The sequence below is a fragment of the Panthera tigris genome, chromosome B2 (assembly GCF_018350195.1).
Source record: "Panthera tigris isolate Pti1 chromosome B2, P.tigris_Pti1_mat1.1, whole genome shotgun sequence".
Lineage (NCBI taxonomy): Eukaryota > Metazoa > Chordata > Mammalia > Carnivora > Felidae > Panthera > Panthera tigris.
Window position 1 is genome coordinate 128,952,534 of NC_056664.1, and position 24,846 is coordinate 128,977,379.

The window sequence follows — 24,846 nt, forward strand, 5'->3', positions numbered from 1 at the left end:
CTGAGAGATGACACTAGCTACTGAGTGATGGGTGGCACTATCCCCTTCTTACCAAAAGGTCAGGCTTTTGGGGAAGCCTGAGTTGCGCTGGGGGCTTGTGGCCCCAGTGCCAGTTACGCTATACTGAATGATAGTGTTCTTAACCTCTGCCTCCCCACAGATGGCGTCTGGAAGGAGGCTGGGGGGTCAAGTTCCAGTGCCTGGGACCTACTCCACCCAATGGGGGGATGGGTAGTTCTGGCAGACAACCGCTCTTCAGTAGTGACATCTTCAACTCCTGTCCCCTTTTCTGTTGCAAATACACAACCTAGTATGACCCTGGAAGCCTAGTTTAATCTCCCTAGGTGTCTGGAGTAGGGGGAACCTGGCACCAGCAACCTATCTATCTCCCTTCTTGGCATTGCGGGGTGGGGGTGGGGAGACCATAGCTCTCACTTGGCTCCTAGGCTGCTCAGGCTTGAAGGAGCCAGGGCTGAACCGAAATCATAATGAGGGATTTTATAATCATTTCTTTGTTATAGTAATGAGAGCCATTTGTAACATTTATGGTTTTTCTTTCCTTATACATTTGCCTTTTGAATACTTTTCCAGGAACTCATTAGTTACCAATATAAGGGACTGTCTTAGCAAATACATTACTCCAAGGGTATAGATTTCTCTTCTCACACAAGTCTCCTATTATGCCTCTGCCTGTCTTCCTTCCTTTTTTTTTTTTTTTTAATTTATGACCTTTAATCCCTAGAACCCCTTCCTATTTTCTCAGTCCATTACCTCCATTCTGACTTCCCTTATCTCCCTACCCAGTGTGGTCAGTTGTTTTTTTGTGTTGTGTTTTAAAATTTTTTTGGGTGCACGTTTCCTTACCACCATGAGACTCTTCATTCCCTAGACCTCCCTCCATTCCAAGTCAGGAAACTTGCCCCATCTACTTTCACCCTATCTACTTTCATTGTTACTTTCCCAAATTATTACATGTTACTATAACATCAGAGGAGTATGCAGATTGGATCCACCGTGAATTCATACAATCTGAGAAGGGTGTTTAGCACTTTTTAGCATCCTTTTCTTCCTCTTTCCATTACATGCTCTTCCTCAATGCTAAGCCTTTTCCATCCAAGACCTCAGTTGATGCCCTTTCTCGTTCTCAATGGGATTGAGATAGGGTTGCCTTCAAGTAGAAAAGTACTTCCCCCTGGAGCTTCCACAGATATCTTTGCGTCTTTCCATTCTTTATCTTTCTTCTTTCTGAGAAACAATTCCTCCTTGCAAAAGCTACTCTCTGTGCCTTACACCTGAAACCCTCAACTTCAAAAAATTGTCACTTTTTACTTGCATTTTCAAAGTCCTCCACTTTGTTGGCCCTTGGGTCTCTGCCTTTAAGCTGAGGCCTCAATTACTCATTATATAACAATTATTAATATTAATATAAAGTTTACCAACATCTATGCTGTTCCTTTAAACGATTGACCTGTAGTCTATGTTCCCTCATCATCAAACTTTGTCAATGAGTATCTATTCTCATTGCTTCAGATTCTAGCCCTTACCCACTGCAGAACTCCTTAGAACACCTGCACCCACTCCGTGCCCCCAGAATCTGAGCTACCCAACCATTCTACTTTGCCTTCTTCCTTAGAAATCAATATAGTCACATCCACTGGGCTCAGTCATAGCATCCTACACTTCTCTGAACCATTTATCTTCCTCCTTCATACTTTTCTTCCCCAAAGCTTTTTTTTTTTCCTAAGAAATTTGGAGGATTTTTTTATTGGCTACATGACAACTACAGGATGGTACCCTTATTTAGAGGTCTTAGTTCCTTTGGTAATCCATCAGGTTGTACATTTCAAAAAAAAAGCCAGACTCCTGGGCAACCCATGCCATACATCAATAACCCAAAATGGTTTTGGCAGATCTTCTATACCTATATTATATATACTCTTTCAATATTCCCTATCTACAGACTTTCTGGGGAGAGGGAGGAAGAATTGTAAATAACCCCAAGGAGTTGGCTGTCTTCTCTTATTCTCCTTCTCTTTTACATTTATGTTCCTTTTTTTTTTTTAAGAGACAGCATGAGTGGGGGAGGGGCAAAGAGAGAGGATCCCAAGCAGGCTCCACACTGACAGTGCAGAGCCCAACGGGGCTCTATCTCACGAACTGTGAGATCATGACCTCAGCCAAGATCAAGAGTCAGATGCTTAATTGACTGAGCCACTCAAGCACCCCTCCACTTATGTTCTGAATAAGCTTACTATAAACCATTTGTAGGCACGCAAACTCCAAATCTCTAGCCCTGAAAGATCCTGAGTCACGTTCCTCTGGGATCCACCAGTCCTTCTAACTCAACATTCCAACCTGAACTCAGTATCATATCACTATAAGTAGTGTCTTATTTCAATTTTTGTAATTTTAACAGCACTGACATTCTCCTACACACCCATATTTGAAACCTCAATGCATTTTGATTCTTCTCTGCTCCTTCTCTCCCATTTCATACTTTCTAAATTCTATCAAAAGTGCCCTTAGAATAGGCTTGGCATATATAGCCTTATGATACCTATCTTACTTTGTCTTGAATTACAGTATGTGACAATGATAAGAGAAAAACCTGTAAAAAGAAATTTAAATGGTATTATTTAGATACTTAATATCAATGATGTCCACTCTGTAAAAAAGTTATTTATGGCAAGTACAAGATGTAAAACTCAACTTCTGTTAAAATTGAATTTTAATAGGCTAAAATAATATGCAGTTGTAATATTTTTACCTACTAGAAAAAAATTAGTAACATTTTCAAACTATATATCCATCATCTTACAAGGTGAGTTAATGGCATTATGTGTTATGGACTGAATTATGTTCACTCAAAACTCATATGTGGAAGCCCTAACCCTCAAAGTGACTGTATTTGGAAATAGGGCCTTGAAAGAGGTAAAGTAAAATGAAGTCATCAGGGTGGGGTTCTATTCCAACATGACTGGTATCTTATTAAGAAAAGAAAGACACCAGAGGTGCACAGGCACAGAAAAAAGGCCACGTGGGGACACAGGAAGAGGGCACCATCTGCAAGCCAGGAAGAAATCCTCACCAGAAACCAACCCTGTTGACCCCTTGATCTTGGATCTCCAGCCTCCAGAACAGTGAGAAAATAAATTTCTATCATTTAAGCCGCCCAACCTGTGCTTTTTTTTTTATTATGGCAGCTCTAGCAGACTAATACATTGTGAAAATTTCAAACATACGAAGAAGAAAAGATGGTAAAATGAGCCCCCTCTCCAAACCATTACTGAACCCAGGCATATCACATATTTTTTCTTTTATTTCATCTGCTGACGTGTTTAAAGCAAACCCCAGACATCCCTTACTTCATCCCTTCTTCCTTCACTATGCACTTCTGACACAATATCGATGCCATTATCACACTAACACAATTAACAGTAACTCAGAATTGTATAAAACCGAGGTCATACTCAAACCCTCAAGTGTCTCAAAAATGTGTTTTCACACATTCTTGTATTGGGTGTGTTTCTTGTATTTTGTTTTGTTTTACTCAAGATCTGTACAGCCCCACCCATTGCATTTAATTATTATGTCTCCGAAGTTCTATTTAATCTTTTTACTTTCCATGTCATTGACTTGTGGAAGAAAGGATGTCCATAATGTCTGACTGTCCCACATTCTGCCTTTGTATGTTTAGCTCCTTCGTAGAGGTACTTGTTCCTCTATCCCCATACTTCCTGTAAACCTATGCCACTCAGTTTGTTTTTTACATTCTGTATTTTGTTTCTCTATTTTGTGGGTCATTCACAAAAACACGTGGCTTGCAGTGATGCCTTTTTTTCCTGCATTCATTTCAGTTGGTGTTTAAAATTTTACTTAATAGGTATACAAATTGTGATGAGTTAGTCATATTCTAGTGGTTTCCCTAAGATTAGAATGATGACATAATGTAGGATCTGAAGATACATCAAGAGGAGTTAAATAAAAGGAAATTATTTTAGAAGAAATTCCCCAACCAGTTATCATTGTTTTATATATACAGCTATGTTCATTGATTCAGTATGCTCTGCTATAAGAGTAATCTCTCTTTAAAAATTTACTGATTTTATTTAATTTATTTTTTCAATGTTTATTTATTCTTGAGAGAGAGAGAGAGAGGAAGGGCAGAGAGAGAGAGAGAGGGAGACACAGAATCTGAAGCAGGCTCCAGGCTCCCAGCTGTCAGAACAGAGCCCAATGCGGGGCTCAAACTCGCAGACTGTGAGATCATGACCTGAACCGAAGTCAGACGCTTAGCCGACTGAGCCACCCAGGGGACCCCAAAATTTACCGATTTGAAAAGAAATAAAACCTTCCCATATATTAATGAAATTTCTTGATTATGAGGGCTATGTTTTAAAAGTTTTAGATGTATAGAAGCAATTATTTTAAAATAATTAGAGGAATTCAGCTTATTTGTGTACAGACATGCTATTTTTAGTGGTGTATGTGGGGAATATTGAGTTTCATAGATTAAAAACCAGAGCTCAGTAAGGTTCAGTGTCTTTACCAAGTAAATATAGATATTAGTTTTATATTTTATCATATATGTATAACTTTTTAATAAGTATATGGGTTTTATAAATTTTTTCTAGACTTGATAATTTTTCAATATTATGGAAATTTCATAAAGGATATGGCACAATTATAATTATTCACATTTATTGGGTACCTACAGTGTGCCAGGTATTAGTTTGCGCTCATTATGCATAATAAACTGTTTAGACTCCACAGCAAGCCTATAAATAGGTTTTAGAATTATTCCTATTTAATGGATGAAGAATCAGTCACAAACCAATTAGGTTTCTTTCCAGGTTTTTTCTTATAGCCAGCAAATGGCAAAGACAGGATTTGAAACTAGGCAGCTTAACCCCCTGATCCTTAGAGACCTGATCCTGAGCCTTAGATCCTAACCCTCCATGCTGTGCAAAGCCTGTATTAAAGTGGTCTAAGCAGGGAGGAGGAGGAAATCACTAATTAGTTCTCAGCCTGTACAGGCCAGTGGCCAATTTCCTCGTGGCTCCGGGGGACTTCTCCAGTTTCAGGGGGGCTTCAGGGAATCCCCATCCAAATAAAGCAGTGTGGGATAGATCTGAGAATACTCTTGAAGAGCAGTGGAAAGCCCCGGCCACCGAGACACTTGAAAGAGTCTAGCAATTTCCCTCCCTGTCTCTTCTGACAGAACTAGCCAGAGCTAGTTTACAGAGACGGCAGCAGGTCAAGAAACAAGTGGACATAAATCCTTTTGCAGATCTAGTCTGCGGAAGACCTTATTGCCTAGATCTACCATGCCTTCCAAGAACATTCAGCAGAACAAAGTTTGCATTCTGAAGATCAGTTCTGAGTGAACTTAGGTGAAAAGTTGCTTGTCACACATGCCTTTTTATCCTTCATGCTGAACACCTCACTTTAGATCTTCAAAGACTCTGTAAAGGAAACCTTTCTAAAATAAAAAGACATTGTATTAAAGATGCAATTGATTTGGTAGGGGTTTGTTTTGTTTGTTTTGTTGCAAAAATTCCTCTATATGTCTGAAACTTAAGTTTGAACACATTCTATTTTATTTATATTAAATGATATGAATTTATATTTTTACTCCCCCACCACCACATTTTATGGTTTTGAGATCACAGTTTATATCTTTTTATCTTGTGTATCCCTTAACAAATTACTATAGTTACTATTACCACTTTTGTCTTTTAACCTACACACTAGCTTTATATGTGATTAACCAATCACCTTCACAACATCAGATTATTCTGAATTTTATTATACAGCCACCATTACTGGTGAGATTTAGACTTTCATATGCTCTCCTGTTACTAATGAGTGCCCTTTCATTTCAGCTTAAAGAAATCCCTTTAACATTTCCCATAAAGCCAGTCTAGTGGTGGTGACCTCCTTTAGCTTTTGCTTGTCTAGAAAACTCCTTATTTCTCCTTCAATTCCAAACGATAATTATGCCTCGTAGAGTATTCTTTGTTGGCTGTTTGTCTCATCAGCACTTTGAATGCATCATGCCATTCCCTTCTGGCCTACGTTTCTGCTAAAAAATATCTGCTCATAGACTTATGGGGGTTCCCTTTTACTTGAATTGTTTTTCTCTTGCTGCTTTTAAGATTCTTTCCTTGTCTTTAACTTTTTACACTTTAATTATAATGGGCATGTGCCCTGGTGTGTGTCTCTTCAGGTTCATCTTATCTGGCTTCCCTGGGCTTCCTGGATCAGAATATCTGTTTCCTTCCCCAGGCTAGGGAAGTTTTCAGCTGTTATTTCATCAAATAAATTTTCTGTCCCTTCCTCTCTCTCCTCTCCTCTGGAGCCCTATAATGCTAATGCTGTTCTACTTCATGTTACCCTATAAGCCTCATAAAACCAGCCTCACGCTTTCTCATTGCTCTGGTCTTTTGCTGCTCTGACTGGGCGAACTCCACTGTCCTGCCTTAAGTTCACATCCAGTCTGCTGTTGAACCCCACTAGGGTATTTTTCAGTTCAGTTACTGTATTCTTCCACTCTGTGACTTTGATTTTGGTACTTTTTTAGATTTTCTGTCTCTCTGTTGCAATTCTTACTTTGTTCATCCATCCTTCCTCTAAGCTCAGGATGCATATTTATGACCATTATTTTGAACTCTTTATCAGGTAAATCACTTACCTACATATCTTTTTTGGGAATTTTACCTTATTCTTTCATTTGGAATATATTGTTCCATTTATGCAGATTCCTTGGCTCTTTTTGTTGGTTACAATGCATTAGATAAGATAGCCACCCTTCCCAGTCTTGAAGGAGTAGCCTTGTGTAGGAGATAAACCTTATTGTTCAACCTTGTCTTAGCCCTTGGTTGTCTCTCAAACCTCTGTGATTGTCCAGGCATCCAACTTTATTTTTAGTGGCTCCCAGTATCTGAGGGTGTGGCTAGACCTGTTAGTGTCCCAAAGGTGAAGAACTCAGGCAGCACCTAGATTCAGGCTCATTAGAATCCAGACCCTCTGTCAGCAGCTTGCAAATATACCTCTTTCAGGGGAAGACTGGGAGAAGACTTCTCCCTTTGCACTGAGCCCTGGGGATAATAGCCAGTTAAGAACTGTTTCTTTGCTACTGTCCTGTTGAACCCAAGCCTTGTGTCCTGTTTAACCCAAGCCTCACTTGCACCAGAGCCAGACTATCAAGGAATATGACCTCTGGGTGGCAGACCCCAAATCTGGGGCAGCAGGCATGCACACAGGCTCTTCTCTTGGTCCACTGATCACCTGGAGCCCAGCAGAGAGCTAGCATAATGATGGTATCACAGGCCTCCCTGGTCTCTGGATTGGACTGTAATCATCCCTGGATGTGTGTCTAATTAGAAGCCTTCCATTCAAGCCACAGCCATGAAGACAAGATAATAGGCCTCTTTTACAGAAAGACTGGGGGTGTGTTTTAGTCTGCGGTCTCTTTGCTGTGCCCTGGGTAGGGGGTAGCTGGTTGAGAAGTATTTCTCCATTTGTAACAGTCCCCTGAAACCCACAAGCATAAGCCTGCTGGCCACCAGGGCCATGTGATTAAGAAGTGTCCCCGGAGCAGCAGCCGTAAAAGTTGGGGTGCCAGATGAGTGTGCAAGTCCGGCCCTGGAAGACAGTAGCGACCGACGGTAAGGCAGAGGGTGAGCACAAAGATAGCGCCACTGGCCTTCATCCCCAGAGAGCACCTCAGTAGGCTTCTTGATGTGTGCCAAACCAGAAGCCTGCCCCTCATGCTGAAGCTTCAAAACAAGCAAATAGGTGTTTTTCGCAGGAAGACGTGGTGTTTCAGTTTGCTGTCTCTGCACGGTGCCCTCTGGGTGGGAGCCAGCCAAGAACTATCTGTCCATATGTTACAGCTCCATGGAACCCCCAAATGCATGCCCCACAGAGCCAGGTAATAAAGGGGAGCCTCCTGGGTGGTGGCCACAAAAACCAGGGCACCAGATACATGTAGAAGCTCCACTCCGGGAAATACCAATGCTCTGGAGCATGGCAGAGGGAAAGCTCAAAGGTAGCATTCGCCTTCTGAGGTCTCTGGAGAGGATTAAGTTGGCTCTTACAAGTGTGTTTAATTAGAAGCCTATCCTTCGGACCACAGTTATGAAGATAAGCTAATAGGCCTCTATCACAGCAAGACTGGGTGCCTCAGTTTGTGGTTTCCTCTCTGCTGTGCCCTGGGGTGGGGGGGGGGTGGTAGCTGTCTAAGAACTCTTTCTCAGTGTGTTACGGTCCTTTGGGATCCATGACACTAAGTCCTGCTGGCCATTAGATCTCAGCCATCTAGAGGTGTCCCTGGGGCTGCAGCCACAAAAGTCAGGGCACCAGACAAATGTGTAAGCTGCTTTCAGGAGATACTGGTGAGCTGGAGTGAGGCAGAGGGAGAGAGTAAAGGTGGTGCCCACTGGCCTCTGTCTTTGGAGAGAGCATCAGGAAGCCCCTAGAAGTGTGCTGAACTACAAGCCCGCTCCTTAGGGGGACACCTTAAGGTAAGCAAATAAGTCTCTTTTGCAGAAAGTCTGGATGCTTTTCAGTCAGTTACCTCTGTGCTGGGCCTGGGGTTGGGTAAGTCTGTGAGGGCCCTCTAAGTACAGTTTTTCAGTTCACTACAGTCTTGTGGATCTTGTGAACGCAAGCTCTGTTGGCTTTCAAAGCTAGATGTTTGCGGGGCTTGTCCCTCAGGTGCAGGTCTTAAAAGTTGGGTTGCCAGATGCAGGGTCAAACCCTTCATCCCTCAGGGAGAAGCTCGGGGTTGTGAGTCCCCTCCTGATTGTGTGTTGACACACAAGGGGGTGAGGTTTATAGTAAAACTATGTCTCAGCCTTTTCTACCCACTTCGATGTGGATTTTTTCTTGTTCACCCAATCTGTGGGTGTTGGTAGTTACTTTTTGTTTTTTTTCCCCCAGAGGAAATTTTTCCATATGTGGCTTTAGATTCAGTGTGCCTGTGCGAGAATGTAAGTTCAAAATCCTCCTACATTGCCACCTTGAAATGGACTTGCTCTCCTTTTATTATTTTCAATTCTATTTCTTTATCAGAATACTTGCTCTGTCTCGTTCTCCAATGATAGGAGACAGAGCTTTCTCCTGTTTCTATCCTGCCCCTTCTGCCTCCTTCGCCCTTTTCTCTCTATTCAATCCTTTCTTCATACTGATTGCAGGCTAATCTTCTAACAGTATAACTTTGAACAAGTAAATCTCTGCTCAGAAATCCCCATTACCCCAATACTCATAATATGGAGTCCAGACTCCTTTGTTTGGGATTTGGGGGTCTTTCACAATCTAGCCTCTAACACAGTGAAAACGTTCCATTCTTGACTTTCCCTGAATAACTCATTCTGGCCTCCTAAAGGGGCATCTTTCTAAAATACATACTTTTACCTGCACTTATTTTCTTGCCATCTATTCTATTTCTTCTAGAAATACCTCTCTCTTCTTCCTTTTGGTTTACCTGAGGCACATCCTTACTGAAATGCCAAGTTCAAGACCCATTTCTTTCAAAAGAGGGTCTCTGATTACATGTGCAGCCTAATTTCAGAGACATAACAATGTGGATAAAATGTGCATTTAAAGTAAACAAAATGCAATGTGTTGCATGTAGTTGACTGTTTAACAGCCTTAGTATAGGCATCTACAGAGGATAACTATGTTTTATTTTTGTCCAGCATCCATTCGATCTTTTCCTGATAACTGTCCCCCTCTTTCTCTCAATGGGTCTATCCCCTTGCCTACCGTGAGATTTGGTACTTCTGGAAGCTTTGGGTCCACATACAATCCAGGGATAGAATACATGATTAAGGATAAATTAGTCAATGTATTAATACCCCTGACCAGAATGATGGGTTTAGGGAAAGACTGGGATTTGAACCTGGAACTAATAGCCCCTGGAGCTACTGGTAGCCTTCAGGAAATAGAGGCAGCACCAAGGAATCAGAAATAAGAAATTAAGAGAGAGGGGTGCCTGGGAGACTCTGTTGGTTAAGCAACCAACTCTTGATTTTGGCTCAGATCATGATCTCATGGTTCATGGATTCAAGCGACCTAGCAGGCTCTGTGCTGACAGTGGAGCCTGCTTGGGATTCTCTCTCTCCCTCTCTCTCTGCCCCTGCTCATGTTGTCTTTTCTCTCTCTCTCTCTCTCTCTCTCAAATTAAATAAATAAACTTAAAAACAATAAATTAAGAGAGAAAACCAAAGTTCTGGTCACAGGTTTAAGTCTTGGGTCATAAATCACCAAGACAGAAGCATTTGGGCTGGTTACTGACATGAGCCCCTATGTTCTCTTTCTGCTTCAGATGATGGATCTCAACATCTTCTTTTGCAACTAAAACAATCCTGACTTACAATAGGGGAGACAAATCCCTAGCTATAAAGATGCAATGAACAAACATTTATTACCTGCCTATCACATACCAACACTGTGCTAAAAATGAGTAAAGTAGTCTTTCCATTCTAGCTCCTCTTGGGTAGGAAGGGACAATCCTTCACCAATCTTGCCCAGGTAAGTTTGGCATTCTACTTGGATTCTTTTGTTCACCCTGAATGGAATAAATACAATTTCATGCATGTGGCTTAATCAGGAAGGATTTCTGTAAGCATACTATGTAACAGATAAAATTTGGACTTTATTAATCACATACTTGTGGTAAGTTCTATCCTTTTGAAAACCATAATCTCTCGTTACAAAAAATGAAGCCATGACACCAATTTAGAATATAGACTTAACATTATCTCTTAAAACCAGCAGTGCTGTTTCAAGGAAGCTGTTAGTAAAGATACTCACACAGAAATTAGAGGATAGTTTGAATTAAATGCTTTTTAGGTTTATGTGCCGTGCACTACTGATATTCAAGATTCAGTTACTTGGTGGAAATCTGGAAGAGAAAATAGTCAGCAAATTAGGCTGAAGAACAAAGAGAAGATGTGCCATTCTGGGTACAACACTTGGTGTATGTGTGTCGTGTTCATTTCGATGCTTAACATGGCAGAAATAAGCCAACTGATGTTGATTATTAACATGCTGGGCATATAAAATTGCATTGTAGCATTGCCACAAATAGTCTGACACCAAAATTTTCAGCAATTTAGAGTTAGTCTGAAGAAATCATACCACTTAAAGCTCATAAAAATCAATATTATCACAAATATTTGAAAAAAATGAGGTGATTATTATTAATACTAATTGGAATTTTAAAACTCAAAGCCTAAGTGAAAACAAAGCTTCTGCAGAAATCCGTACATGTATTGTATTATTATTTGAAACTTAAAAATGGACATGCACAGGGGCACCTGGGTGGCGTCTGACTTCAGCTCAGGTCATGATCTCAAGGCCCATGAGTTTGAGCCCCATGTCGGGCTCTGTGCTGTCAGTTCAGAGCCTGAAACCTGCTTTGGATTCTGTGTCTCCCTCTCTCTCTGCCCCTCCCCCACTCACACTCTGTCTCTATCAAAAAATGAATAAACATTAAAAAAATTTTTTTTTCAAATGGACATGCACATACAGTAATAACCAATTTTTACCTTGGTAATTGCCTAGGACCTTCTGTCTAAGGCAAAAGTAGGCTTTTATATAAATTAAAAATGATACTTTAGAGAGGCACTTGGGGGTCTCAGCCGGTTAAGTGACCAACTCTTGATTTCAATTCAGGTCATGATCTCACAGTTCATGAGTTCAAACCCCACACTCAGCTCTGTGCTGACAGTGTGAAGCCTGCTTGGGATTCTCTCTCCCTCTATCTGCCCCTCCCCAGGTTGTTCTCTCTCTCTCGGAATAAATAAAAATAAACTTTAAAAAAATGATACATTAGAATTGAAAGGGACCTTAAAGTTCTTTAAAGTAACCTAGATGTACAGCAAATTTCTCATTATAGAGGAAGGGTAAATTGAATATGTACAAATATATACATACAAATATAGGCATGAGGCAGGCCTAACTTGATAAAGAATAAGTTTGAGGCAACAGGCTTTGAATAGCAAAGAAACTTTCTGTATAGTGATATCTACAATCTACATATCTGTATCTATGTATCTATACCTACCTATTTAGGGGTGTGTGTGTGTGTGTGTGTGTGTGTGTGTGTATGTATGTATATATGCATGTATATGTATATATGTATATATCCTAAAAATTAAAATAATCCTCCCAGAAATACTGAACCAATAACACTTGTCTCCAAACATTGACTCTCTCAAGGGTGGCTATTAGGAGAAACACTGGCCTTTTATTGCATACCTCATGCTGTGGCAAAGGCATGCCCTTTGGATGGCTCTCTGGTAACAGCATCTAGACAGTTCCATCTGCCTTCCCACTAGAAATATTTCCAAGAGAACTAGCCTGGGTAAGGTTATAGCTTGTTTCTCATTATTGAATTTGTAGTGAGCAAACTTACTGGCTTCACTAGTGAATAAATTAAAAAAAAAAAACAAACCACTTTTGTTAAATAAATTCACCACCCTTAATTTTTTTTTTCAGAGATTTGATAGAGAGGCATAAGAAACCAGCTCAAATATAATTAGTACATTAAATGTACTCAAGTACTCCTAATACAAATGAGTAACCTCTCCAACCTTCTATTATACCAACCCATAAAAGTATATAAATATTACTTAATATTCTATTTTCCATTAATAATGCTTATTGTATAAAAATAAATGTGTGTTTTCAAACTATGGAATCCTTTACAGAAATATGTCATATTTACTACCTTAATAAATCCTGCCTCTGTGACACAAACTTCAGAGTGTGTGAAATTTAATTAGCACCACTTGTGTCAGTGTGTGAATTCTGAAGAAGTTCTAGGGCTGAGAGAAAAGGTTAAAGATGTATTAGCTTCACTACACTAATTATCTGTTAATTATCTTATCACAGAACAGCAAGAATCATGAGGAGATAAATGGGAAGGGAGATAGAACAAAAGCCAGAGAGAATACTGAAGAGAGAAAAAATGAATGTCAAATCAGCTTACAACCTCACGAGTGTAAATATATTAATTTTTCATAATTCAGACTCTAATAATTACAGGTCCATTTAAATTAAGTAGAAGACAAGGTGCATATTTAGTCCTACCACATTGTATTCATCAACCCCAAAGTGGGTCCTTTCTGAGATGTATTTATCTTTGATTTCATTTTCTACTACATATTGGGGATACTTTATTTTTAGCAAAATATCCTTTCCCCAAGAAATTAAGGGCAAGAATTCCCATATAATATTATAAAAATGGATATTGTGAAACTGCTTATCCGATCACAAATATATTTTGAGATTTACTTTGCTTAAGTCTTTCATTTTATGTGAAATGTCGAGTTATTTGGGTATTTGATATTTTTCACATCACTTATTTATATGTCAAGTGATAGGAACAAGTGTGCATTTCTTTGAAAGATATTGAGACTAGGGGGGAAAACCTATCATGCTTATCATACTTGATAGTACTAAAATCATTTAGGTGAGGTTTTTAACACAGCACAATACATCAGAGGTATACTTTGAGCCTAAAGGGTGGAAAGATGCGTAATCAATCTCTGTTTAAGTCCATCTCAACTTTACCCAATCTCCATTGCTTCTTGTGTATTTACTCATGCGTTCACTTACTCATCATTTAACACATAAAGTTATTGAACACCCACTGTTCTAGAACCTGGAGATCCATGGGTGTGCTGTGTTTTCCTTATTTAACTGTGACCTTATTTTTATCATATTTATATATCTTCTGTGCTCAGGACTGTGATTTACATGGTCTGATGATGGATTCTACTAGGTTGATGGTCAACAAATATTATTAAGGTGTCTACAGTGTGTTGGATACTAAACTACCTGGTGAACAATATCAGCTAAAATCATTGTCTGTGCTTAATACTTTATTACCTAAAGTTTGAGATAACCTAGTAGGAAGACACAAGTTATGAAGAGATGGCCAAGCTCTACATTGTGTTCTTTTGAACTCATTTTTAGAAAAATTTCTTCCAAGGCTTATCCTTTTTTGTGTGTGTTTTTTGAAAGACGGATGGAGTATGTAAGGATAAAGGAAGGGCTCTTGACATAGGGAGTATAGTCAATAATATTGTAATCTCTTTGGTAACAGATGGTAACTAGACGTCTTGTGGGGATCATGGGGCTTGGGGATAACTTTGTAAGGTATCAAATCACCATGATGTACACCTGAAACCAGTAAGATATTGTATGCCAGTTATACTTAATAAGAAATGAGGAGATATGGGGTGCCTGGGTGGTGCAGTTGGTTAAGCCTCCGACTCTTGATTTGGGCTCAGGTCATGATCCCAAGGTCGTGGGATCAAGCCCTGTGTCAGGCTCTGCACCGAGCATGGAGCGTGCTTAGGATTCTCTCTCTGCCCCTCCCCTGCTTGTGCTCACTCTCTCTCTCAAAATAAACAAATAAGCATTAAAAAAAGTTTATAAAAAATGATGAGATATATTTTATAATTCACTATTAAAGGTTAAACAAAACAAATTTAAAGAAATCCTCTTTCAAGTGGTTGGGATGGTTAAAATGCTGTGTGTGTGTGGGGGGGGGGGGTGGTTAGACAACAAATGAAAACAGTAGGAGGGAAAGGGGACACGGAGGAAGAGAGAGGGAGCAGCTGAGGTGGGCCCAAATGAAAAGTACAGAGTAGAAGGAGCTGCCTTATAGAGACAGTTGAGAGTCTGCTCAAGAATCTGTCAGTCCTCATTTCAATCCCCTGATTGCCTTCTTCTCCAGATTGTCAGACCCATAAAGGCTGTGACCCCGTGTGTCTCGGTACATTCATTAAGTGAACGGTTAATAGTAAAGGTTTTGAAAATAAGAACTCCACAACTTCTACATTTCTTTTTTTTTTAATTTTTTTTTTAACGTTTATTTATTTTTGAGACAGAGAGAGACAGAGCATGAACGGGGGAGGGCCAGAGAGAGAGGGAGACACAGAATCTGAGGCAGTCCCCGGGCTCTGAGCTGTCAGCACAGAGCCCGACGTGGGGCTTGAACTCACGGACCGTGAGATCATGACCCGAGCTGAAGTTGGACGCTCAACCGACTGAGCCACCCAGGCGCCCCGCAACTTATACATTTCAAAACACATGATACACATCTTTCCCCCAAGTAGGACACCTTGCCCACCCCTAAGGGGACATAGTGAGGGTGTTCCACTCTTTGAAATAATGAAATGCTGGAAAGAGTCTAAGTGCCCTGAATCAGGCAATGGATATATAAATTGTAGTTATATTCCCATAGTGTAGCATTAAAAAAATAAAGTACATATCTATATCTCTCAATTGGGATATATCTCTAAAATAAAATGTGTGAAAAAAGCATAGAATTATATGTACAATATAATACTATATACATGTGTATATACACACACACACACACATATACACAGCATATATACAGACACACATACACACAGCATATACACAGACACAATTTTATCAAGATGTAATTCACATACCATACAATTCACTCATTTAAAGTATACAATTCAATGGTTTTGATGTTTTTAATTTTTTAAAATTACAGTAAAATACATATAACATAAATTTTCCCATTAAAAATTTTTTTAAGTGTAAAATTCATTGACATTACATTCACAATATTGTGCAGCCACTGCCACTGTACTTTCCACAACTGGTTCATTGCCCTAAACAAAAATTCTGTAACTATTAAGCAATAATTTCCCCTTACGCCTCCCTGCAATCTCTGGTAATCACCAATTAACTTTCAGTCTCTATGAATTCACCTATTCAACATACATCAAATAAATGGAATCATACAATATTTGTCTTTTTGTGTCTTGTTTATTTCATTAATATAATGTCTTCAAGATTCATCTATGTTGTAGCATGTACCAGAACTTCATTACTTTTTATGGTTGAACGATATTCCATTGCATGTATTACATACTATATTTTGTTTATTCATTCATCTGTTGATGGACACTTAAAGACTGTTTTCACCTTTTGGCTATTCTGGAAATGATGCATTGAAATTGGTGTACAAATATCTGTTTGAGTCCTTGCTTTCCATTCTTTTGGGTCTATACCTAGAAATGAAATTGCTAGTTCATATATAATTATGTTTAGCCTTTTGAGAAACTGCCAAATCATTTCATTGGTATATTTGTTAAAATACAAAATTACAAAACACTTCTATAGATAGATGATAGATAGATAGATAGATAGATAGATAGATAGATAGATAGATAGATGATAAATATGTTTGGTGCACTGGGTAAACTGGAAGAACACTTACAGAAGTTATTATTTTTGTCATAAGGATGGGATACACATAAGGAGAGAGAAAAAACTAGGCTAGGAGTGATCAAAGGAAACAGTTTTTTCTGTAATGCTTCTTTTATTTTTTAGAAGGGCTACATATACATACATTATTTGCAGAATTATCTTAAATAGTTAAGAGGAAAGGACATTTGATAAAATATAATCAGTTGTAAATTTGAGGTAGAAGGAATATCCATGTTACATTATTCTTTGTACCTTTTTTATTTTTTTAATTAGAAAAAGACAATTTTTTTTGAGAGAGAGAGAGAGAGAGAGAGAGTGTGTGTGTGTGTGTGTGTGTGATTGGGGAAGGGGCAGAGAGAGGGAGAAAGAGAATCTTAAGCAGGCTCCACAACAGGCATGGAGCTCAGTCTCACAACCATGAGATCATGACCTGAGTCAAAATTAAGAGTCAGATGCTTAACTGACTGAGCCACCCAGGTGTCCCAAAAAAAGACAACTTTTTCTAAAATGTACATTATCGCTTGATCCTCGTATTAAAATTGATGAAGGAGATAGGACCGTGATATTATCCTCATTGTGAAGGCAGAATTCTGAAAAGGACGGTGGTGGACCAGAACCAGAGACTAAGGCTCTGGGCTACCAGTGGGAGGGCTTGGTGAGGAGAGGGAAGTTGGGGAGGTGGGCACCCTAAACTCTTTGATGCAGTGTATCACATCCCCTGAACATACCTACTTAATTTTTCCCCCATTCTTAATGGTATGATGACATTTCTGCTTCGAAGGCCATTGCTTTTGTGGGGCAACATGGACGAAGAAAGGATAAGGTTCATTAAAGCAGAAAGATAGCATGATAAGAGAAAAGGCTAGGAGACAAGATAAGAACTGAGAACGGTGGCTAGGAAATGAGCGAAGTGGAGAAAAGAAGGGATTCTGAGGTCATGCAGATCAAAGAGACAGAGGTTCAAAGGGCCATTTGTAGCAGACCATTTGTGCCGTGTGAGAGATGAGATGTATTCTTCCATGTCCTGGTGTCCTACCAGTGCCCCTCACCCTTTCTCAGTTTTCACTACTTCTGTGCTAAGTGATTGAGTGGGCAGGTATGTGTGATGTGTATGTTGCATGTAAAGAAAATGAAGGACACGGCGAGTCTGAAAGGAATGTGGGATGTGAGATAAAAAGCCAGTTAAATTAAGAACAAATTATCATCTCTCTAAAGTAGAACAATTGTTGGCTGCTGTATCACTCACTATTGATCCCTGATCAGTATACATTGTCCAGAAATAATAAAATTAGAGAACAAAAATGTCCAAATTCCTCAAAAATATTGTTTTTTTTTTATGCACTTGCCCTGGAAAATAAACTTAATAGCTTTGTAACTAATTTGTACAATATAAGTCTCTTTTCTTTCTAATATCTTAAAGTTGCTAGTCCCGGAGAGATGAAAAAAAATCAGAGCTGAGAACTAAGAATGCTTTACTCACAAAAGGTATTCATTTTCAGTTGAGGGAATTACAATCTAAGAAGGAAAGGGAAGTTCTCTGTGGCTATGAGTTCCATCTACACATTGCCACCAAATTCATTTTCCTCATGCCCAGTGTTGAATACATTTCTCTATTCAAATTTCTTTCCTTACAAAAGCAGTATATCCCAAAGGTATTTCTCAGAATCATCTTTACAAGTGTTTCTTGAGGAAAGAAAGTCCAAGATCAAATAAGTTTAGGAAGTGATGAGTTAAGAAAAATTTCTTACTGCAGAACTAAAAAAAAAAAAAAAAAAAAACCAACAAAAAAAAAAACCAAACCTAATCTGAAGATTGAATCTCCAAGCAGTGGGACATTTCTGAAACTTATTTGACCAAGATATTCCCCTCTCTTTATTCCCCCTTCCCCAGTCCCAAGTCTATAACTTTTTATGGAATTAGAATTCTGCAAAACATAGTTTTGGAAACATTGACCTACCCTATGAGAGCCTGGATCCTGGAACCAGATCTGAGTGTAAGTGCCTTAAAACTTAACTAGCTCAGTGATATTTAGCAAACAATTTAAGTTTTCCTGTGTCTGTTTGCTTACTGGTAGAATGGGATAATAACCTTCCCAGGGTTGTTGTGAAGATTTATTGAGATAATATATAAAAGTTTTGGGCACATAGTGAGTACTCAGCAAACAGTAGCTGTTATCTCATTGTTATTCTGGAATTTGAAACTTAACTTGCTTTTCCAGCATTATGAAAAAAGCAGGAGCCAGAGTGGGAAATCTTATAACCCACAAGAAGTTAATGAAAGTAATGGAAAGGTTTTAAATGGGAATGAGTGGTTTGAATTCTCCCACCCTTGCTAGGACAGCTGGTATGATCTCCAGAGGCTCATAATGCCTTGCCATTGTCTTAACACATACAAATCCTACTTCTCACTCAAGGTCCTACTTATCACTCAAGCCTCTTTCTTGACAATGTCCTCATTTACTCCCTCACTGGCAGTTTGCAATCATCTCTTCTTGTAAACTCTATAGCCTTTTTTCCCTATATCTTTCTTCAGCACTTACCAGTTGCTATGACAAATGGAGTTGTTAATGTGCTGCTGTATTTACTTCCCTAACAAGCATCCTTTTAAGGGCAGGGTCCACATCTTGTCTCATCTTTGTAAGCGTAATACAGGGATTTGTAGTATTCACTACATACTTGTCAAATTAAAAACATGCTATCACCTTACGGTTCACAAAGTGGCTTTCAAACTACAACATCACTGTAAATAAATATAGAAAGTTGATTTTCTCCAATTAGCAGAAATCTGTAAGTCTGGAGCTTTTTCCAAGAGTAGTTTCTATCAGAGCATTATTTGCTGCCCTCCTGTGTTTGATAAGAGTATTATTTTTTACCAGAACTATAACAAAAAAAAAAAAAGAGAGAGAGTAACAGGCTCAATAAAATATATTTGGACTGCACTTTGTTTACTTTCAGAACCTTGAATGAATTTTTTCCCGTGCAAATTATTTTTCCTTTTCCCATTAAAATTACCTGCATTCAATACATTTCAAGCTACATTTTTTACTTAGATCTATATGGTATATAAGAACTTTTCATATTGGTCTGATACTCTTTCTACTAAATCTAATGTACTAAACTTTTTATATTTCCATTTTTTTTTTTAATCTGAGACAAGAACTAATCTCAAACTATTCTAATGTGACTTTTATATATTAGACCTGCTTGGGCAACTGTATATTTAAGACTGTACTTTGGAGCTAGAAAGACCTGGTTCAGATCCTGACTTAGCCACATAGTAATTGTATAACCTTGGGTAAATTTCTTGTCTGACACTTTTTCCTCTATAAAACAAAGGTAATACCGCTGAAAGATCACATATGATAAAACACTTAGCACATCATAAAAGCAATCAATATGTTAGCTATTATTACTATTTAGGAAGCATGTTTTCAAACGTCTTTTTTCTTTAGAATTACCTATTTTGGTGAAGTTGAAGACTGCAAAAGGACATGAATTAGAATGGACCCAGTGTATTATCTGGATTAAGTTCTGTCTTTCCATATTCAACACTCAATATTTATTGAACACTTGTGATGTGCCAGGCACCATTCTAAACACTTGCCCTTGTACAACTTAACAATATAAATCCTACCACTTCAGGGGCACCTGGGTGGCTCAGTTGGTTAAGTGTCCGACTTTGGCTCAGGTCATGATCTCACGATTCGTGAATTCAAGCCCCACACTGGGCTCTGTGCTGACAGCTCAGAGCCTGGAACCTGCTTCAGATTCTGTGTCTCCCTCTCTCTCTGACCCTCTCCCACTCACACTCTGTCTCTCTCTCTCAAAAATAAATAAACATTAAAAAAAATTAAAAAAGTAAATCCTACCACTTCATGACATCTTTCGCTAAGTTATTAACTTTCTTTTAAATTCTTGCAGTTTTTAATTGTGCACATTACTTATTGGATTCTTTTTTTTTTTTTTTTTTTTTTTTGAGAGAGAGAGAGACAGAGACAGAATGTGAGTGGGAAGGAGCAGAAAGAGAGGGAGACACAAAATCTGAAGCAGGCTCCAGGCTCTGAGCTGTCAGCACAGAGCCCGATGCGGGGCCTGAACTCAACTGCGAGATCATGTCCTGAGCTGAAGTCGGGAGGCTCAACCGACTGAATCATCCAGGTGCCCCTGGGTTCTTCATACAAGCTACCCCATACTTCCTCTCTATCCAGTCCCTTCCTCTCTATCTCCAGTGCAGGTTGTCACCTCTCCTGGTTTGCTGTCCTGCTATAGCCTCCAGTTAGGGATGGGGGCTCACCCTCATGCCACTTTGTAAACCTTTATCAAGTTTTTTAAGGATGGGGACTTAAAACTTGAATCTCTCCTACTCTCGAACGTGAGCTGGGGGAAAAGGCATTAGTGTGGATAATTTTATTGGATTGCTGACAATCACAGTCTATTTTCTGTTACCCCACCTCAGTCTATTCTCAACACAGCAGCCAGAAGGATCCTCTGAAACAGTGCATTGTTTTCTTCGAAGTGATGTCTCTCTTCATTCATTTCTTGAGAAATGAATACTCAAGTCTAAATAACCATAGTTCAATCTACTGTCTGTTTTGTTTTGTTTTGTTTTGTTTTGTTTTTTCAAGCAAAAATGATGGGCAAGGATTTCAGGGAATCTGTGAAGTTAACACTTTTCATAATACTGAGGTTTGCCATTGTTAGCCACTTTAACATTCGTACAGATGATACAAAAGCAACAGAAAGTAAACTAGCAAATCCGCACGAATCAAGGTAGTGGCACCAAACTACTGGCAGTCTTCGTATTTTCCACTGCCACGCGCTCTCAATAAAAACAAACAAAACCACAAAGTCAACTCGGTTTCACTTAAAAATGTGCTCTCTGCAGTAAAAAGTAGTAATTTTATGAAATCTTAGTCCTTGAGGGCACATCTTTTGAAAGGTTCGTGTGGCAAAATTGGTGGTATGCGTAAAGCGTTTCTGCTGCTTCCAAAGGACGATGGTTTTCTCAAGGAAAAGCACTTATTATTTGAGTTACAAACTGAACTGGCTTTCTCCCCGCCCCCACCCAAGGAAAACCATTTTACTTGAATGACTGACAAACCATAGTTACTCAGAATTAGGTATTTGGCAGACATTTTCTTGAAAATGAACCGAGTGGGCCGGTTGCTTCAAGGACAACAGAAGACAGTATTTGCTACCAGTGATCACAGTGAAGCTATCAAGCAAAACTTAAAATTGTTTAAAACTTACACCATCACTGTGAGTTTTTCAGCTTCCCAATACCATGAGACTTTCCTAATGACATCAGTGGTGATATTAATAAATGTCATTTTTTGATGTATAACTAAATGTGTCAACATTGGAAGGCCTCTGTAACTCAGTGAGCCAATACTTCCCAAACAACAGATGCATGGTGTTACAAAATCATATATGGGTAAAGGAGCCTTTCAGAGCTCATGATAGATAAATGAAGAATGAAACATAACAGAATTTAACATAACAGAATGAGCAGAATGAAAAGTTCATTGATCAAAGTCCATAACTTTTAAGAAATTACCACTTGTTGGGGTTTTGCTAGAGAATTAAAGTAAAGCCACAATTATTTGAAAAGGCTATTAGAATATTCTTCCCTTACCACATATTTATGTGAAGTGGACTTCTCAAACTTCAACCAAAACTTCGTATCACAGGGGTGGCTGGGTGGCTCGGTGGGTTAAGCGCCTGACTCAATTTTGGCTCAGGCCATCTCACAGATCCAGGAGATCACGCCCTACGTCGGGCTCTGCACTGGCAACATGGAGCCTGCCTGGGATTCTCTCTCCTAATATTAATAAACATTCAAAAAAACTTCATTATCACAAGAGTTTGAATACAGAAGCAGATAGGAAACCCCAGTTGTTTTCTATTAAGCCATTGAAGACATCTGCAAAACTAGTTTTTTTAAAAAAAGCCATTCTCACTAAGTTAGTTTTGGAAAAATATTAGTTATTTATTTATCTTTAAAAATATTTATTTTGAGAGAGAAGAGTGCAAGTGGGGAAGCAGTTGAGAGGGAGAGAGAATCTCAAGCAGGCTCTACGCTCAGCATGGAGCTTGCTAGATGCTGGGTCAATCTCATGCACGTGAGATCATGACCTGAGCCAATATCGAGAGTTGGGCACTCAACCAACTAAACAAACCACCCAGGCACCCCTTTTTAAAATTTTCACAAGGTTTTTTTCTAACATGTAATGGTTTTATTATTATTTTTACATGAATTAGTAAACCTTTAAAATTTTTGTTTTAATTTCTTATTTGGTTAGTATCAACAACTATAAGTCTCACAAACAGACTATGGGTTGGGGGTGTGTGTGTGGCGGGTGGTCTTCAAGAATTTTTAAGAATGTAATCAAGTCCCAAGGCCAAATTGTTTGAGAATTGCTGATCTAAATTACATCAGATCACATTACTTAATAAAACCATTACTCCCAATGACTCCCCATTTCGTTCAAGTCCTTGCATTGGCCTGCCAGGCTCTATTCTTATATGTTCCTTCTCCATTACCTATCCCTCTATTCTTCCCCTTGCTCACTCCCTCCAGCCATATTTGCCTCTTTGCTGTTCTTCCAGTAAGCCAGACAAAACTTCATTATTAGGACCACTGCACTGACAGTTCTCTCTGCCTAGTAAGCAATTCCCACAGTTTTCCACAGGGCTATTTCCCTCCCTTCCTTAAAGTCTTTGCTCAAGTGTAACCATCTCATTAGTCTAACATAAGCATCGTGTTTAAAACCGCAAACCTACTGCTACTCCCATCCTGCACAACACCTTCTAATACTTGCCTGTTTATGTCTGCAGTTTGCGCAGTCTCCCTCGCCCAAGTATAACATAAGCTCTAAAAGCATAGCGAAATGCCCACCACATAGAGCTCAACAAATATTTGTTGAATGCTGAATGAAAGAACTCGTTTGACAGCCTGTTACTTTTCACAGTCCCAAGGATGCAACTTGCATGGATAGTAGTGGGCAATGCTAGCAAAGATTTTTTGAATGGAAGAAAAAAACGAGGGTGGGATACAGTGATCAGAAACCTCAATACTGAAGGCATTATGGGTCTGAAAAAAAGCTCTTGGAAGAAGTCAGGGCTGGGGAATATTATAAAGGTTGTGCAAGGCGGACTTAACTGTCTGGCAATGAACTGGCCCTGGGCTCAACCCCGCCACCGCTCATCCCCTTCTCCACTTCCCATACCTCCAGCCCCTCCCGTCTCCTACGAAACCAAAGTCCCCAGAGCCCTCCCTGGACCCCTCCACCCGAACACAAGTAGTCCACACCAAGTGACTGAAAAACTTCTAAACTTTATAGAAAAAGCAACGACAACAATCAACTAGCCAAAAACGAGCCTCCAAATTCCGTCTCATTCCAGTGCCTTCTCCCCTCTCTGGCTGGCTTCAGGATCTCTCCACCGTCTCAGTTCTCAGGGGTCCTGATGGTATCCCAGCGCTGTGTTCCAAAGGGTCCACAGGACGGCGGGTCAGGCGGGACGCCCTCGGGTAAGCACTTCTGCACTGGGAAAGCACGAGAAATAGGAGCCATGGAGAATCGGTCCACTTGGTACGGGAACAGGCGGGAATGACGGCAAAAAGGGAGGAACTCAGGAGATGCTCCCGCACAGCGGTCTCAGTTCTCCTCCGGCTTGTCTGCTGGTGGTCCGCAAGGCTGCAGCATTTTCTCCATCAAGTTGAAGCGGACTCGCGCTTTGCTCTCATTCTCCGCAATGGCAAAGTAGTTCAGAAGGTCGAAGTGGCCCATGTAAGAGCAGTAGGAGTCGCGGTGCTGGTTCACCAGCCATTCCCACTTGGTGGTGTCGGCGTGACCCGTGCCGATGTACTTGGACTGCAGGTGCTCCAGCTGACTGTGGATGGTGTAGCGGTCCGTCATCTCGCCGCTTTCCCTTTGCTCCCAGGTCAGAGGCCACAGATGAGAACCAACAGCTCTAGATTTTCACGCGGGAGACAGGCCGCAGCAGGGAACCTACAGGCCCGCGCAGTCGCAGACGAATGGCGTCACGGCGACGAAGTTGCGTGGACTCGCGGTCCTAGGGCTCAGAAGCGGAAGCGGCTGTGTTTTTTGCCCTGCAATTGGAGTTGCCTAGGCGATACTACACGTCGGTCGCCCCCCCCCAAAGAGAGCCCGCCCCCTTCGTAGAGCGTTGCATTATGGTTCAGTTAGTGAGCCTTTTACTAATAGGGAGCTTTGCATGCTGGGACCTGTGGTCTCTGAGGGTTCGTGCACGTCCGTTTCTGGGAACGGTAGTCGCAGTTTACGAGGCCGCCGGCGGCCTAATGGAGTGTGGCGTAGGGGAGGCGGGGAGCATCCTTGGAGGTTGAGAGCTGAGAAGAAGTGGGAAGCTCAAGTAGGACGGGGCCACAGGCAACTGTGAAAATAAAGTCGGTATAATTTTGGTTTCGGAACGAATGTGGCGGCGTGGCAGTCCCTTTCCAGCCAGGGGTGGGTGACCCTGAAATCAGTCGCCGCCGAGTTCTGGCCCCAACTATGTGTCGTGTAAGCTATGTGGAGTGAACGTTATTTCA

General features: G+C 40.1%; 1 protein-coding gene across 1 annotated transcript; it reads right to left on the reverse strand.

The window, feature by feature from the left end:
- Positions 1–23,590: 23,590 nt before the first annotated feature.
- SF3B5 (splicing factor 3b subunit 5) lies at positions 23,591–24,335 on the reverse strand. Its single transcript, XM_007096355.3, has one exon. It carries the CDS (start codon positions 24,191–24,193, stop codon positions 23,933–23,935), a length of 261 nt encoding a protein of 86 aa, XP_007096417.1. The 5' UTR covers positions 24,194–24,335; the 3' UTR covers positions 23,591–23,932.
- Between the last annotated feature and the right edge of the window lie 511 nt (positions 24,336–24,846).